Below are 17140 nucleotides of genomic sequence, written 5' to 3'. Positions count from 1 at the left end.
TATGAGTCTATAACAATTAGGAACATATAAAATATAATTGTACGAAAGGTGTAATAAGTATATTTATTTACTTGAAATAATGCATTAATGAAAAAAAAAATACATAAGTTAAAAGAAAAATAGTGATAGGTATTTTAAAAAGCTACAAAAGAAATGCTTTATTTATTTTTTTATCTGAATTCATCGAAATCTTTAATTGGAAATTCTATAATGGAAAGTTCATAATATTGAATGCGTAAGAATCTCTTAGATTTTACAAGAAATTTTTACTGTATATGATATAACAACACTGTGAAACAAAACTAACTGAAATTTAAAAAACAATTGTTTGTTATAAATTAAATCTATTTCGATGCAAAAACTGATTCTATCAATTGATTCGAATAAAATCATCGAATCAGTGCCCAACTCTAAAGAGGAGGCTTTTTAATTTGACTACCCGGTTTGAAAAAAAAAAATCAGTCTTTTTCAGGATTATAATGAAGTGTTCGGAGAACAGTTAAAATGGGGTGTAATTGGACATATTACCATTGAGAAAGGAGGTTCGCCAGACAATATGTATTACATGACTCATCATTCAGTTATCAGAAGGGATAATGAAGAATCGTGTACTAAACTACGCGTTGTATTTGATGCATCTTCTGAAGATTAAATTTGTTATTCATTGAATGATAATTTAGAGGCAGGTCCAAATCTTAACCCTACTTTGTTTTCGTTTTAGAAAGAATTTTATTGGGATTATAATAGATATCGAGATAAGAATTTTCGGAACACTACAGTTGCGTTCGGGGTTAAGTCTTCTATTTTCTTTAATGATATTTGGGGTTATTTAGTGTACAAGGGATCATTCTGCGGTCTTAAGAGAAAATTTTGTCAAATAATTCACTGTTCAGGAGATTTTGTTTTTAAAAATACCTTTTCCTCGCTATGCAACTGAGAAGAGTTACAGAGATTTTTTTAATTTCACCGTGAATAACATATATCGCCCATAGTTGCTAAGCAAAGGGCTTGCTTGTAATGAGATTTTCCCTAAACACAGCGCAGCAGAACATTCTCTTGTTAATACTGTTAGTAATAAATTTTTAATGAAATTTTAAGGTTTGATAAAATTGTATGTAAAAAAAAAACGTTTCTGTTATGCGGTAACGCCAAATATATGTTATAATCTTGTAAAGCGTATTTCATTTAGTTGATATAACTTCAACAGCCTTTTGTATGTTCAATAACCCGTAGTGGCTAAGATAGATCCGAACCCATTCGTTCATTTCTTCTTCCTTCTTCCATTTGTTACCAAAAGTTGAGGTAGCATCGCTATAATTTGTTCTTAGAGTACTTTATTTATAATCGTAGCTTTATTTATCTTTTGTTTGGTCCAGCATTGCCCCTTCCTGTTCTTGTCTCATTAAACAATGCATGCAATCAACCTATTTTCATCCTACTGCTTTATGTTTGTTTTACATTAAAACCATTATGTAATATTTTTTTAGCATGTAGGTTCTATTGGGCTATTATGAAACTGCCGAATTAAGATAAAATCAGATTTGGGGTTATTTTGTAAGAATTATAGCACTATTTGTACCCATAACAATCATACACATGTTATAAAAAAAAAGTAATAATAAACATTAAATGATTTATTTTTTTTATTTTACTTGAAAATTTTTTGGTCTGCTTTTAGATTTCTTGTCTTGTTCTGATTATGTTTTTATTTTAAAATAATGCTTTTAGTGCCTATTTTGATACTTGAAATATGTTTATTATTACCTTAATCAAAGTTTCAAATCCAAAGGACTAATATGAAACAAGTTTTAAAATTTTTATAGTTTTTTTTTTTACTCATAAAATATTTTTATCCGTGAAAAGATAGACAAACCAAAAACAAAAATTCAAGTACTTATTTTGTGGCATGAAATATTTAAAGGTAGCTATAATTTCGTTTTTTTAAATTTATTTATATCTTTTTATTTTTGTTCCATATCAAAATATATTAAAAACTGTCAAAAAATGTGTCCTTCATTAAAGAAGTACTTTGTTTTTCTCTAGACTTTGCGTTTAAGAAGTTTTTTTTTATATTATCTTGACTACGGAAATAAAATTGAATCCTTTTTCTGTTAGAGCTATTAGCTGATTATTTTGTAGTCAAATTAATTTCCAAATTTTAGTAGCAAACAAAATTCACTTCCAAAACTGCTTGACCGTAATAGTATTATGAGTATTTTGGCAAACTGAATGAATAATTCTTAACAGTTGTGGTAAAATTCAAGATAAGTTAATATAATTTTCTGCTTAAACAAACTTGTTATATTTTAAATAAGATTCGCACTTTTTCAAGGCCTTAGATCGCGCATATTAGCCATCCATTGACGCTAATATGAAATACTATATTATATTTTTTTATTCTTTATTTTTAGGACAATCAATATTTTACAGATGATCAGACAAGACAAAATTGTGAACTATATTTTGATCCGGATTCAGTTGTTAAAATAACTGAAGATTTTTGTTTCATATTAGCCCCAAAGGACCCTACATATTATATTTAAAAAAATATTTTCTTTTCATTTCAGAATTCAGTTTACAAAATGAATTGCGATACGTGTGCGCAGAAGTTTACGACGGTGAACCATTTTATGCAGCATATATATGATATAAAATACAGTTATCGGTGCTCTCATTTTTTTTGTATCTCATGCTCATTGCCGCTTTATGACATAACGAACGTTTTCCAACACATTGGATCTGAAGAACATTCTATCATGGCACTAGCCACTGATATTCATTTTGATACCAAATCCGAAACCTCTGATAATCTCAATGCTCCATTCCCCCCTTTATATTGTTGCTTTTTATGCAGCTTCCGAGACGACAACCCACATAATCGGCATTTGAAGAAATCTACTCATATCAAAATGGCGTCGTTTATGAGAACGATTATTAGCTCCAAAAAGATATATTGTTCTGATGAGCATTGTACTGATAAGGATATTCAAAAGCTTATAAATAAATTTATCAGCATCAAAAAGATTAAAAATTCAAATGAATCTGAATCTTACAACGATACATTTGACTGTGAATTATGTAATGTTTACTTCAATGCGATAGAGTATTATAGACAGCACTTGGAGGATCAAAGTCATAAAAAAATGGAGCAGTTTATGAGCAAGATATCTGATGTTGTGAAAGACTTGGAATACATAGGTCTTAGATCTGATGTAGAAGTTACAGATACCTTTAGTAACTCCCTTCCGCCTTTATACTATTGTGAATTATGTTGTGTTTGGGTCGAAACAACTGTTAAATATGTTCGACATACAAAGAATATCACTCACAAAAGGATTCAAGAATTGTTTACTAAACTATCTAACAAGAAGGATGGAGAAGTTATTACTTTGAGCGGTGTTCAGAATACAAGGGATAGCCACTTATATCGTTCGAAAGAATACTGCAAACTGTGCACTGTTTGGGGTGCTACAGGTTATCGCCGTCACTTGAAAGATGTAGGGCATATAAAAATCGAAAAGTTCTTAAATAGCTTGTCAAAAGAGGATAAAAACTTTTTAAAATTTTACATGAATGCGCAAGCCAGTTTGAAAGTTGATAATTGTACACCACCTAACTATTGTGTTTTATGCAATATTCTGTGCTTGAACTACGCGGAGTATAAACAGCACTTGGAGAGCGCTGAGCACAAGTATGTCAAGAAATATTATCCAAAAAGTGGTGGCGAAAAATCTGCATTGACGCTGCGTCACCGTTACTACGCTACTATGCAAAAACAACAAAGAAATAAACCAACTTCGCCTGTTCTTGAAGATGATGAAACCGAAAGCAGTTCAGAATATAGCGGATCTGGTGACAAATCTGCTCCACAGGAACACCACTGTGAATTATGTGATTTTTTGTGCTATAGTGTTTTCCATTATGACAAGCACTTGAACGGTGAACAGCATAAAAGAATGAGAAGATTGTTAAACAAGAAATGTAAGACTCAGGCTGACACATATCCATGTAAAACATCTAGCAATTCGCATCCGTTGCAGTATAAATGTGAACTATGCGAGGTGTTTAGTGCAAGTTATAGGAAATATGATTGTCACTTGAATACTGCAATGCATAAAAGAAACCAGTGGCTGTTGTTTGTTTTGAAGCAGAGGCCTATTTGAGAGCAAACAAAGTGTTAACTCTCCTTTCAAGCGCCTAAATGTGATCTAAGATCCTTGAATTTGAATTAGAAAACAATAACTATCCCACCTTAATATAATATCTCAATTCAACCCGTTAGCTGCCTAACTTTTTTCATTGTTTTTTATTTTATTGCTGTTAGTTTGCATCTAAATTACGAGAAAAAAAACATGTTCTTCTCATAAATGCTTCACATTTAAAAAAAAAAAACATTCAAATTTATGTCCGATCTCAAATGGTAATTATGGCTGATGCTATCTAGTTGCAATGGCGACGTTCAAAATATTCTATGTTCAATTCAACATAGCAAGAGTCGCATTGTTTTCTTGCATTTGTTTTGCATTTAGCAGATTTTCTTTGTTTACCATATTATGTTCTTTCAATATAGTGATTACCAAATGCTCTGATAACAATAGGAACACGATTGATTGACGCTTTAGCGAAGGAATTTTTGCCGCTCTTTTTTATTTTTGTGTGGGAGAGCTCTGAAGATAAAGGTAGAAAACCTGGAGTAATCATCCTTCTAAATTTTAGCAATGAAGTTTTATCTCCAAATGGAGATCATGATAGGGAAAGGGTTAATAATAGTACTTTGTGCTTATGAAAGAAAACCTGATATTTGAGTTGCTAACATATTTGAACTGCTGTATTGTTTTTTTATTTGAAAATCTGCTTTGTTTAAAAGTAATTTTGTTAAAATATTTTTTAACTTCTAAAGTTATTAATATTTTTGCTGATGAGTATTTAATGTAATTTTTTTTTTCTTTTTAGTTAATTATTATTATTTAAAATAAATTACCTCTGTTGAGTGCTTAAAAATGATCAATATTTTAACATTTTCAGCTAATTTATCTCGCTAGAAAATATTTATCTGTTGATTATTTATTTAACGAATGTTAAAATTTATGTTACCGTAATTAGTGCACATAAAATAGCTTACTTACATAATTTTAAAATGTAGAAAATGGTTGGTAGGATAGCATTGAAATAGTTAATTTCATTTAACCTATTATGTTACGGAGATTTATGTTTTATATTACATTTTGGTATGTTATTGAATAAAAATTGAATTGATATTAAAAAGGATAATATTTTCTTTAACTATAGGCCCCTTCTAGCTTCAGTTTATAAGTTGAAATTTTGCTTATAAAGGGTACAGAACTTTTACGGATAAAAGTGGCAGAAAAAAATAGTTTGTTTTGAAGGTCAAAATAGATTCAGATTTTATAGGAATTTTTAATAATTTAATTATTTTAAAGTAAAATAAAACGATATCTATTCTCAAAAAATTTAAAATCAAAAGTATTTGTGTGTTATTTTTAATTTTAAGATCATTTGGAAGTTATGTAGATTTAATCTTCTGAATCAAATTAAATTATTACGGATATTCAACTTTCTCTGTTGGTAAATTAAATTTTTTATAATTTTTTTAGTGTAAGCAAATTACTTATAGTTTTAAATAAATCTCTGAACTAAAATTGTTTTATATTTTCTTTAATCAAAAATATTTTCATTACAAAAAATTCTAAATGATAAAATCAAAAAGATTTTTTGAAATCTTAAGTTAATACCTCCTGCATTTTGCAATTTAATTTTAACGTTATATTGAATGCGTTTGTGACTTTCACTGACATAACAGCTCTAAATATTTTTATGCTAAATCTGTAGCATTATCGATTGATTATTAGTTGAAAGAAAGGAAGCCGCCTATTTACTTTTGAGTGGCCAATTTATGCTTCAAGGTCATAGGTTTTCTTTCGTAGTCTGTTTCAACTACTATAAGTTAACTGCCATTCTACAGTATTGTTTATGTGAAAATGTTGATCTGTAATTTTTTTTAAATATTTATTTTTAGATTATAATTTTGTTTACTTAAAACAGTTACGGTTAATTTTTTCTCAAGTTATCGCCCTATTTCTTAAATGAATATATTTATGTAGGTTAATATTTTTTCAGTTGCGTTTACTTTGAAAACTGAGCATTGGGCAAAACTCTTTCCGCACATGTATGGGGCTCATATTGACTGCCATTGTTTTTTTTTTTTAATAGAAAAGTTCGAATCTATAACGATTTTTAAGTTTTTCTTAAAACAATTGGGTTGTAATTTAATGAATGCATGAGAATAAATTCATGCTTGTAATTCAAGTTGTAATCAATAAAACTAATAAAATTATTAATATAATTTTGTGTAATTTTTTTTTATATCCAAGACATGTTTTTGTTATTTTTTTTAAAAAGTAAACGAGCATATTGTGTTTTAGGTAAGTTGAATTGCATTTATTTTTCATTATTTTCTGAAATTTTTCGTTGGTGGGCAATTTAGATGTTTTTGATTTCCGCCATGGTTAAGAAATGGATTTTTTTGAACAGATATGTCCTCAATTTCGTTAAATGCTAGCTTGTTAATTTCTTTGTGGGAAGAACTATTTATTCAAAACGTAGCTTTTAACTTATGGTTTTTAACGTCGTTTGATTAGGCACCATACAATTTGGCGTTGAAAATTCATCTTTAAATTGAATATAAAGACGAAATATGGCGTGCGCTTTATCTTACGATTTTTGAAGTGTAAGCTCTGCAAATGTCTTATCTATATTTTAGTTTCATACGATATATATATGATGTAAGTTAAGAATTTCAGTGTCTATAATATTTAGATTCATTATTCGTTAAATGCTAGCTTGTTAATTTCTTTTTTGAGAAGAGCTATTTATTCAAAACGTAACTTTTAACTTACGGTTTTTAACATCGTTTGATTAGGCACCATACAATTTGGCATTGAAAATTCGTATTTAAATTGAATATAAAGATGAAATATGGCATGCGCTTTATCTTACGATTTTTGAAGTGTAAGCTCTGAAAATGTCTTATCTATATTTTAGTTTTGTACGACATAATGTAAGTTAGAATTTTGGTGTCTATATAAGTAACTTCCTTTTTCAGTATGCAAACTTCGTAAATTCGTGATGGATTGTAAAGGTCTTAAAAAATGTGTAAAGCAGCTTTTTATCTAATGGTATTTCGGATGATATGAAATAGGAAAATGAATTGTTGGTTGGAAAAAAGAATTTGCTTGTATTAACAGGATAGCATAATATATTTGATAATTTTTTATCCTTAAGTAAATCGTTCAATAATATCCCGTTATCGTTTTCCTTCTAGTTCTTATAACTAACTGAAGCTTCGATATCTGGATAAACGATATCTAGATAAATAATTATTAAAATGTAAGGAAACTTTGATATATCTAACACATGTGACAGTGATTCCGTTAGACTGAGGAACCTACGGGTCCTTTGTTACTATAAGCAAGTCCCCTATTTTAAATAGTATAAATCCCCCATTTAAGGTTATCGTACATAAAATGAGATTATTAATAGATTCAGTAATTATTAAAACAAATATAATCAGTTTGTTTTAATAATTACTGTTTGTTTTAATAATTGCCAATCAGTTGCAATTAGAGACCGAAATCGAGTAATCTTTTTCAAAGATAATAACATATTTTTTTGTACTATTCATGCTGATTAAATCATTTAAAATAATATTCGCCTAAGGTAGAAAAAGTATCATTGAAAACTGAATGATATGTGCATTGTATGTTTAAAAATGAAATATTAACTTTGGGTTGTCTAAAGAAAGACAACAAATAATAGGAAATGATTATGCTTATATAAAAGAATTGTAGTTGAATAATAGATTTTCAATAAGTTTTAATTACCATTTATTTTTAATGGACAATTTTACTGTTCAGTTGCAGAAATATTTTTTTAGCGATTTGAGATGAAAATTGCACATTACAAAACTACTCGTCGTAAATTTTTTTCGAGTCTCCTCTACATTTTTTGGAGTGTCTCATGAGCTATAGTGCGTATATTGTTTTAATGCTATTTTTGGGTTAATTTTTGTACTCAGACTGATCGTGTTATTTAAAATGATGGACTGATTATTTATTGACTGCCTATTTTCAACTTTTCCGCGTTACGCGTCCCAAAGCACAATATCATGCCAAACAGTTAAAATAGAAAACGGACCACTTTGAATAGCGTTTGATCTAATGATCGGATCTTCTCTTTCTAGGAAGGACTCAATCTTGAAGGTTTGAGGGGGTGATCTCAAATATGGTAATTAATTAGGGTAGACGATATTTTAAGATACGAAATCAGACACAAAAACTTATTTTCTCTGAATAAAAATACCTCTTTTTTTTTTTTAACCGATTTGGATTTTTGGCCATCAAAAAATAGGGGGGTAACCGCAATAGTTTTGTCAGGTGAGCGGTTCACAGTTTGAACTCCTTAATGTAAATTTTACTTTTTGAGTATTTCGTCATATCTCGAAAACGATTTGCGTAGTTTTAAGCAAATTGAAAAGCTTTTGGACGCAGTTATCGTCATTATAATTTGTTTGTCACAATTAAAATAACTTCTAATAAATATTTATTATTTTGTGTATTAACAGTCAAAAAACTTTTGAATTGAAAGGTATAAATCCCCCCCGCCCCCGTCATTTTAAGGAATGCAATCTTAAGTAGTCTATGCAAACTAATTTGAGCAAAATCGGGCTTAAAATTCGATTTCTCGTTAACTATTCCACCTATTTCCCTCAAATTTTGCAATGTAAAATTTACATATCGTGCCTATACATATATTAAAATGGTGTAAAAATTTTTATACCTTACAATTCAAAACGTTTTAGAATGTTTGTTAAATAAAATAATAAATTTTTATTAAAAGTAATATTTTTCATGGAATTAAGTTTGGATAGGCGAATTTTATAATTCTGTGCACTAATTTTTCAATTTGTTTAAAAAGTTTTCAAGATATGGCGAAATGTGCAGAAATAAAATTAACATTAAGGGATCCAAACTTTAGGCCGCTTTACTGACCAAAAGCTATAGGGACCATATTTTAGGGTTCCAAAATTCCGAATATGCGAAAAAAGGAGAAATTCAATTTATGTAAGGAAATATTCAGAGAAAGTAGGTTTTTTATCTGATTTCGTAACTCGAAATATTGTCTGCGCTAATTAATTAACGTATTTGAGACCCTTTGAAATATTTAGATTGAGTCCCAAAACGTGAAAATCCGATAATTAGATCAAAAGTTATTCAAGGGTGGCCCTTTTTTTTGTTTACGTAATGTATATTAAAACTTTTTTCTATCTGCACACTTGTTCTTATTCGATTTTGATGATTACAACTTAATATCTTTCATTTCAGAACTCAATTTGAAAAAATGAACTGCGAAATATGTGCTATGAAGTTTAGGAGATTAAAAGACGTAATACGACACGGGGCTAGTGAGATGCATATTCAATTCTTTTGCACCCCATGTGCATTGTCCCTTCCCAGTGTGTTTGAGGTTGTAGAACACATTGCAAGTAAAGAACATTCCATCACGGCTCTGGCCACAGGTGTTCGTTTTGATACAATAGATAGATCTGATTTTATGAGCGCTTCCTTTCCCCCGCATAATTTATGTCTGTTATGTGGTTCTCGGGATGGTACTCCAAATAATAACCATTTGAAAACTGATACCCATAGATATATGGCATGGCTTTTGAGAACCATGATCACAAGTAAAAAGATATATAATTCTAATTGGCGGGATAGTTACAGTACTAGATCATTCATATGCAAAATGATCAATGCAAAGCGTAATACTCCTCTTGATGACACAAGATCCTTTTATATCTGTTCTTCACGATTCGTTTGTGAACTGTGTAATCTTCATTTCCTTAAACAGGAATATCTCAATGAGCACTTAGCAGATCAAAGTCATATTAGAGTGGAGCAGTTTATGATGAAAATATCCCGTATAGCAAAACGAATCGATGTTATTGGAGCTGGATCCGATATGAATGCCACAAAAACGTTTAATCGTTCACTCAGACCGTTATATTATTGTGAAGTGTGCTGTATGTGGATTGATACACATTTTAATTACATTCAGCATAGGAAAAGTATTAAGCATGAGAACGCTAGGTCACTTTTGAAACAATCCAAAAAGAAGAAAACGGGTGATAGTACGATGGATCGTGTTGTTACTGACCATTATTCAAAATCTGTAACTGGAAAGCATGGTCAGCACTCTGTGGGTAAAGAACTAGTAACGATCAAGCAACACTCTCGGAAAAATAAGAATGACGTCAGTGATTGTTGTGGTGAAAAAGCTTCTAAGAAGTTAAAAAATTCTCAATCACATTCGAAGGACCATTACTCTTCGGAGTGTGCAAAACGTAAAGAGATAATGAACGAGATGGAGAAGGGGGAGGATAATTTTCGTGGCCAAGCTCGTGAAACTATTTATAAAAACTCTTCCTCTCTTGATTCTGTAGTCTGTGAAACTGAAAGTCATTTTCAAAAACATTCATTAAAAGCTTGTGTTGCTACGAGTTCTTCCCTTCAGCTTGGTAGTGAAACTGATGAAAATCCTCCTCGATCGGAAAATAATCTTCGTGGCCAAGCTCTAGAAACTATTTGTAAAGTCCCTTACGCTCTTGATATTGAAGTCAGTGATAATTTGAGGGTTGATAATTTTCATAAACATCCACTTAAAGCTTGTGGTGCTACGAGAAGTTCTTCCCTAGAGTTTGGTGCTGAAACTAGTGAAACTGATGAAAATCCTCCTCTTCGATCGGAGGATAATCCTCGTGGCCAAGCTCTAGAAACTATTTGTAAAGTCCCTTCCACTCTTGACATTGAAGTCAGTGAAACTGAATATCATTTCCAAAAACATGCACTTAAAGCTTGTGGTGCTAAGAAAAGTTCTTCCCTACAGCTTGGTGCTGAAACTGATGAAAATCCTCTTCGATCGGAGGATAATCTTCGTGGCCAAGCTCTAGAAACTATTTGTAAAGTCCCTTCCACTCTTGATAGTGAAGTCAGTAAAACTGAATATCATTACCAAAAACATGCAATTAACGCTTGTGGTGCTACGAGAAGTTCTTCCCTACAGCTTTGTGCTGAAACTAGTGAAACTGATGAAAATCCTCCTCTTCGATCGGAGGATAATCTCCTTGACAAAATTCTAGAAACTATTTGTAAAGTCCCTTCCACTCTTGATATTGAAGTCAGTGTATCATTTCCAAATATGAAGTCTGAATATCATTTCCAAAAACATGCAATTAACGCTTGTGATGCTACGAGAAGTTCCTCCCTACAGCTTTGTGCTGAAACTGATGAAAATCCTCCTCTTCGACCGGAGGATAATCTCCGTGACCAAGCTCTAGAAACTATTTGTAAAGTCCCTTCCACTCTTGATATTGAAGTCAGTGAAACTGAAAATCATTTTCAAAAACATGCACTTGAAATTTGTCCAACTACGCTAAGTGTTGAAACTAGTGAAGCTGCTAAAAATTCCCCTTCTCGGTTGGAAGACGGTAAAATAGTTAGCCTCCGACTTAGTGTTGAAGACAGGGATGATGATTTGTGTGAAGAACACTACTGTGAGTTATGTGATTTTCTATGCTACAGCTCCATGCATTATGACCAGCACTTGATAGGGGAGCGACATAAAAGAATGAGAAGGTTGATAAACAAGAAGGTGGGCTTCGAGACAAAGGAATTAGAAACATACGGCAATTCACATCCACAGCAATACAACTGTGAATTATGTGACATTTTTAATCATAGCTCTGAAGAATATGAATTTCACTTGAATAGTGCAATACACAAGAAAAACAAATGGTTGTTGTATGTTTTGAGGCAGAGGCCTGTTTCAGTTGCTGTAATGCGTTACTAATTAACTTTTTTTGTCACGTCTGAAAAATTTCTGATATGTTTAAAATTACAATTTAACTTCGATTTTCATCAAGTGCGTAAAAATTATTCGAATTGAATAACAGGCTTGAAATTAAATTATTCTAGTTGAATAATAGCAATGATACATTAAAATAAGATTATTGCAGCAATTCTGTGTAATTATTTTGTCTCAGTATGTTTACGATAAGAACAAGAAAAATATATTCAACTGGGTTCGTTGTTATCCTGATGAAAAAAATTGAATACTAATTTTTTCCTTATTGTGATCAGAACATTTCATTTTTTACGAATATTAATGCAGATTTTAACATAATTGATTTAAAGAATAAAGTGAAAGCAACATAATAGAAGCGTGTAAAAAAGAATTTTTTAATGAATTAGGCAAGGATTGTGATAAACTTAATACTTTTTTTTATCTTGTACATATTTTAATCTTCATTTTATCACGTTACAAATACAAAAATTTAAAGAAAATTAATTGTGTTTAAAAAAAAAATCAAATTACGCAATCTAAGTTACATTTTCTCGACTACTCAAAACCAGTCAATCTAATTAAAAATTCCCTGAATGCTACGAAAACAACATTGTAAATATTTTGTCAGAATTTGAAGTTGATAATTGTACTAGTTAGAGAGACGCAAGTAAGAGAAATATTGTTTTAAGTAAACTTCGTTTAAGGTTACGTGATCAATTATCCATGCAAAATTTGCAACTAACTATAATGCATCAGTATGAGGGCCATAAGATGCTTCATTTTTTCAGCAGTTTCAACAAGTGCTAGTGCAGCCTGTTTTCTTGTCGGTCTATCTTCATCTGACACAAAAATGTTTCTAGAGAAGCTGTCAAAATTCATCGGTAATCTTCATTTTAAACATATTCTTGCTCTGTTTGTCCAACATATATTTCTAATTGTTCTGTAACTGCCTATAACCCTTTGAAACCTTCATCGAAAGTTATTACAGCTAAGTTGCAATTTCAACTATTTATACTGAAAGTACCATTCATTAATTCTTTTTCTTTCATAATTTAAACATATTATTTCAACAGAAAAGTTAAAATGATAGTATTTTACTAAAATTAATAGTATATAAAAGTAATTTTTAAATTCGAGTGAGCAAATCCATGTTACAGCGCGCCCTGCTTGCTCGATATACCATGCTGTAACTTTTACATTTTTACAAAAAATCAATTCAATATTTTAGTGCAATAATCTTATAAAGATAAATTATCGAAAAATGTAGAATTCATATCATTTTTTTGAAAATTTTACTGTGTTGTTCTTTAATATGAAAATTTTAATTTTCAGTTGGTGGCTGGTAGACTAATAACTTGGATGCCACTTTTTCCTTAAACCTAATGAGTCAGTGACCGATATCGATAGGTCCTATTTGATAGCCACTTTTTGCGAATTTTTTTTTTTACTTGGATTAATTTATATTTTTAAAAATTTCCTTCTAGTCATCTACGGCTATATAAGGTTAATTTAAAAGTATAAATATGAGACAAAATTTAGTTAAACATATTGACTTTTAAGAACTTCATTTAAAAATATTTTGGGGAGGCAAAATATTTTTATGTGTATACATCATAACTTTGAAATATGCGAATTGTTAAAGATTTCTCCCTACACATCAATCATCACAAGTTGATGATTTCTGAAGAAAAATTTTAAATAGAGGCAATGGAACATTTTAATTCTGATGATTTTTAGGGTTTTTCTGCATTGATTTACTTCTATCATTAAACAATTTTTAAAAAATGAGAGTGTGTTTGAAATGAATACGATGAGAAAAAATAGACATCCGACCGGTTGCTTGTTTAATTTTAGTCACTACTTTTTTGTTAAAGTGGCGAGCGGTTATTTCTGGTCTGGTTGTTCTCCCTTCAATATTTGGCTTTTTGAATCAACATCTTTTTATCTTAATTATGTTAGTAAAAGTCGTAAAATTTAACAGTTCAAACTTGGGATATTAAGTTAAGTTTTAGTGAATTTAGAAACACCAGGCAGTTGTCGACAAAGATAACGTGTTAAGATTGATTTTACTAGTCGACGGTTGACACAGATCGTAATTTTAAAAATTAGGTGCGCTTAAACTTATTGCCTGAAACTCTTTCAATTAAGGCACTCTAGATAACATTGCTATAGATTTAATAAATCCAGCTGGAAAAATACTTTCGTTAGTGAAATACGATTGAGTTTTAATATGATCGTTGTATTGACATTAAACATGAATCTACAAAGTGGAGATATTCAGTAAGGTCTTCATCGGAGGTATCTTAAGTTCTGTATTCACGCAGAGTTAACAGAAGTATCTGTTTTCTGAAATTCGATTGTATATCAATAACAATCCGCATTCTTTTCTGCCAATGCTAGTTTTGTGATATTTTCATCTTTCCTAGTATTTCTAAACTATTCGAATATAGTATGAAATGGAAATAATAACCTATAAATTGCATTTTCCTAGTTCCTTTAAATTGTCTTGCCTTATAGTAACGCAAATTTAAAGTTTTCTTCACCAAATTATCTGTATTACTTCAAATAGCTGATATCTGTCAAAACTTGGTAGACAAGCTCAGATTTGCTCAACAAGTCAGAGCAAATCAATGAACTAAAAATTCGAGAAACTGGAAGTAAATATATCGGCAAGTTAATAAGTGAATATATGAAAGAGTAAATCAACCAATTAATGAGTCAGTGTATAAGTGAATTGCTAAAACAGAAAATTAACGAAACAGTAGTTAGTTTCCTTGTTGATTCAGTGTTTAGATTCGTTGACTCAATAATTCCCTAACTAATCGATGCGCCCTACATTTATTGTTTTTGGCCTGACAAGAAGTTGTTGGGTTGAATTATGGAAATTCTTCGAAATTTCGATTGGTGATACAATGGCGAACCATTTAGGAAACAATTGTCACTTATAATAACACCAGTCACATAGTTCTAGTTAAATTTCGAGCTTATTGGGGAAGAAGTCAAAAATTTGATTGACGATAGAGTGGTATTTAAGTTTGCCGGTAACGTTTAGGTGACAATTTGTAATGTCATCAGACATAAGCACTATTCTTAGAAGATGATTGCCTGATGTCAAACAGCACTGAAAACGCATCTGATATTTTTTTCCAGATTCGACTAGAAGAATTATGTAACGGTGTAACAAATTTTACGTAAAACATCAACAACCTACTGAAGCAAATTAAAAAACAATCGTGCACCCTCTAGTAGATTCTTGCCCCATTGTCACCTCTACAGACGCAAATGCAGTTGTTTAGTGCAAATTTTGCAAGGAATCTTACAAAAAAAGCTTCCATTCCAGATCTTTACTGTCCTAGGATTAATAGCATGACTTCGAACACGAATCCAGACAAGATCAATAGATATCACATATGCAGACATTCTTCCCATAACCCAGTTAACGTCAAAACGCCTTTTAAAGCTCCAGACCACTCTAACTGCTCTGTTCAAACTCGGTTCACCTTGAGAGGACAATCTTATACATGGTGCGTAGCGGTTTTAAAAAATGCTTAAAGGTGCTTATTCCCGATTTCGTTTTTTAAAGCCCTTAAAGGTACTTTTTTTTATTGGGCGTTTTTAAAAAGTGCTTAATTTCCCCTTTTCGAAATTTAGTTTTTTTTTTACCATTTCGATTTTTGCCACGTATTATGCAAAAACGTGGTTTTCACATTGTTCTATTCAGTTTTTCACAATTCATTCCAACATAATGCATTTTGGCGTACCGTTGGTCGTAGAGTATGAAAGCGCCAATCATTTTACATGTTTGACAAAATACTTGAGAGTCCGCATGTACGTCTACTGAGTTAGATTTGGTGAGATTCTTGCACTCTCGTGTGCAACTCTACTGCATTTTGCACGATATTCTCAATTTCTGGCTTCATTTCCCCCTCTCTTCTGAAATCAGACCAAAAAAAATCTCTTCTGAAATCAAACCAAAAAAATCTCTCGATCTTTTTATGGTGGCTAATATAATCAAGAAAAAAGTTCTTTGTCAGAAACTAGTTATTTTATCATGATCGTGTAAATTCTTGGAAAATTATTTTGCATTTTGTTAATGTATATAGTGCTTAAAAGTATTTTTGAGTGTTTAAAAAATACTTAAAATGAGCTTATTTTTTGTTGAAGGATTTGGCTATACACCCTGTTATACTTTCTTCCAGCGCCAGAACTCACAAAACTCATCCTCGAAATTTTTGGAAAAATTTAGCACAGAACAGAAAGCTTTGATTTAGATTGAACACTAACAAGTCTAAAAGTGATTTGAATTTCGATTGGCGATAATGTAGCAATAGATTCCATCTGTAGCGCTCGTTGATTCTACCATTGTCATCATATACAGATTTGTAGATAATATTTGATTGCCTTAAGTTGTCGAAATTTCTATTTAGTGAAATAACGGTAAATTCTGCTAGCGGTGGTCAGGAAACGATTAAAACTTGCATTGTAGTTTAGAACTGATGAACAGCAACAATTTGAACCCTGTAGTTGGTTGATCGGAAAAAGATCGGATATTTTGTTCTCAAGAAATTCCATTTGGCGATATTATGGCGGTCGATTCTTTTAGTAACGGCCAGGATTCTATTGAAACTCAGTGTACAGCTGTCATGAAACAAGTTTAATCACGTTAACTAGTCGAAATATCTATTGGCGTCAATTTGACATAATACAGTAATATTTGCTTGCAACTGTTAAGAAGTGATTGAAACTTGCATTGTTGTTGTTTCTAATTCTACTTGCCACACTAGCAAGCCTGCTTGGTGAAACCGAGCACATTTAAGGCAGAGGGTGCGTTTCTTGTTTTTCAGTTCTACGGCCAAGAATTCGTCTTCAGCCACTCACACGTCATACCCGTTTATAAGACGAACCCATTCATTCATCCACAGATCGTAATTTTTGACCAGAGAACGATCGATCTCCTATCCAATATCCCCAGAGGTATTGATTTGTTATGGGAGCATGGAGGACTTTGCGACTCGACAGATTTAACGTGCATCAGTCACCATTTTACTACTCGGTGAGTCTTCGGCCGGCAGGGTTCGAACTCTCTGGCATGGGCCCAGCACCTTACCGATCAGGCTATCCCGGCCTTTGCATTGTTGTTAAGGGCTTTAACTAATTAGAAAGTGGACAGAATTTTGATTGATGATAAAATTAAAATTGGCGGCAATATGATTTTAAATTC

The 17140-nt window shown here is 31.2% G+C and overlaps 1 protein-coding gene across 1 annotated transcript in view; it reads left to right on the top strand.

Moving 5' to 3' along the window:
* Positions 1 to 12094, top strand: part of LOC107438000 (uncharacterized) — a 28190-nt gene extending 16096 nt beyond the window's left edge. The window contains exon 2 of the mRNA XM_043053673.2: positions 9402 to 12094. Within this exon, the coding sequence (XP_042909607.1) occupies positions 9418 to 11925 (2508 nt within the window). The 5' untranslated portion in view covers positions 9402 to 9417 and the 3' untranslated portion in view covers positions 11926 to 12094. The remainder of the gene's footprint in view (positions 1 to 9401) is intronic.
* Positions 12095 to 17140: the final 5046 nt, after the last annotated feature.

Source organism: Parasteatoda tepidariorum, chromosome 2 (genome assembly GCF_043381705.1).
Source record: "Parasteatoda tepidariorum isolate YZ-2023 chromosome 2, CAS_Ptep_4.0, whole genome shotgun sequence".
Lineage (NCBI taxonomy): Eukaryota > Metazoa > Arthropoda > Arachnida > Araneae > Theridiidae > Parasteatoda > Parasteatoda tepidariorum.
The sequence above is the reverse complement of the archived record's forward strand: the minus strand, read 5'-3'. Positions and strand labels throughout refer to the sequence as shown.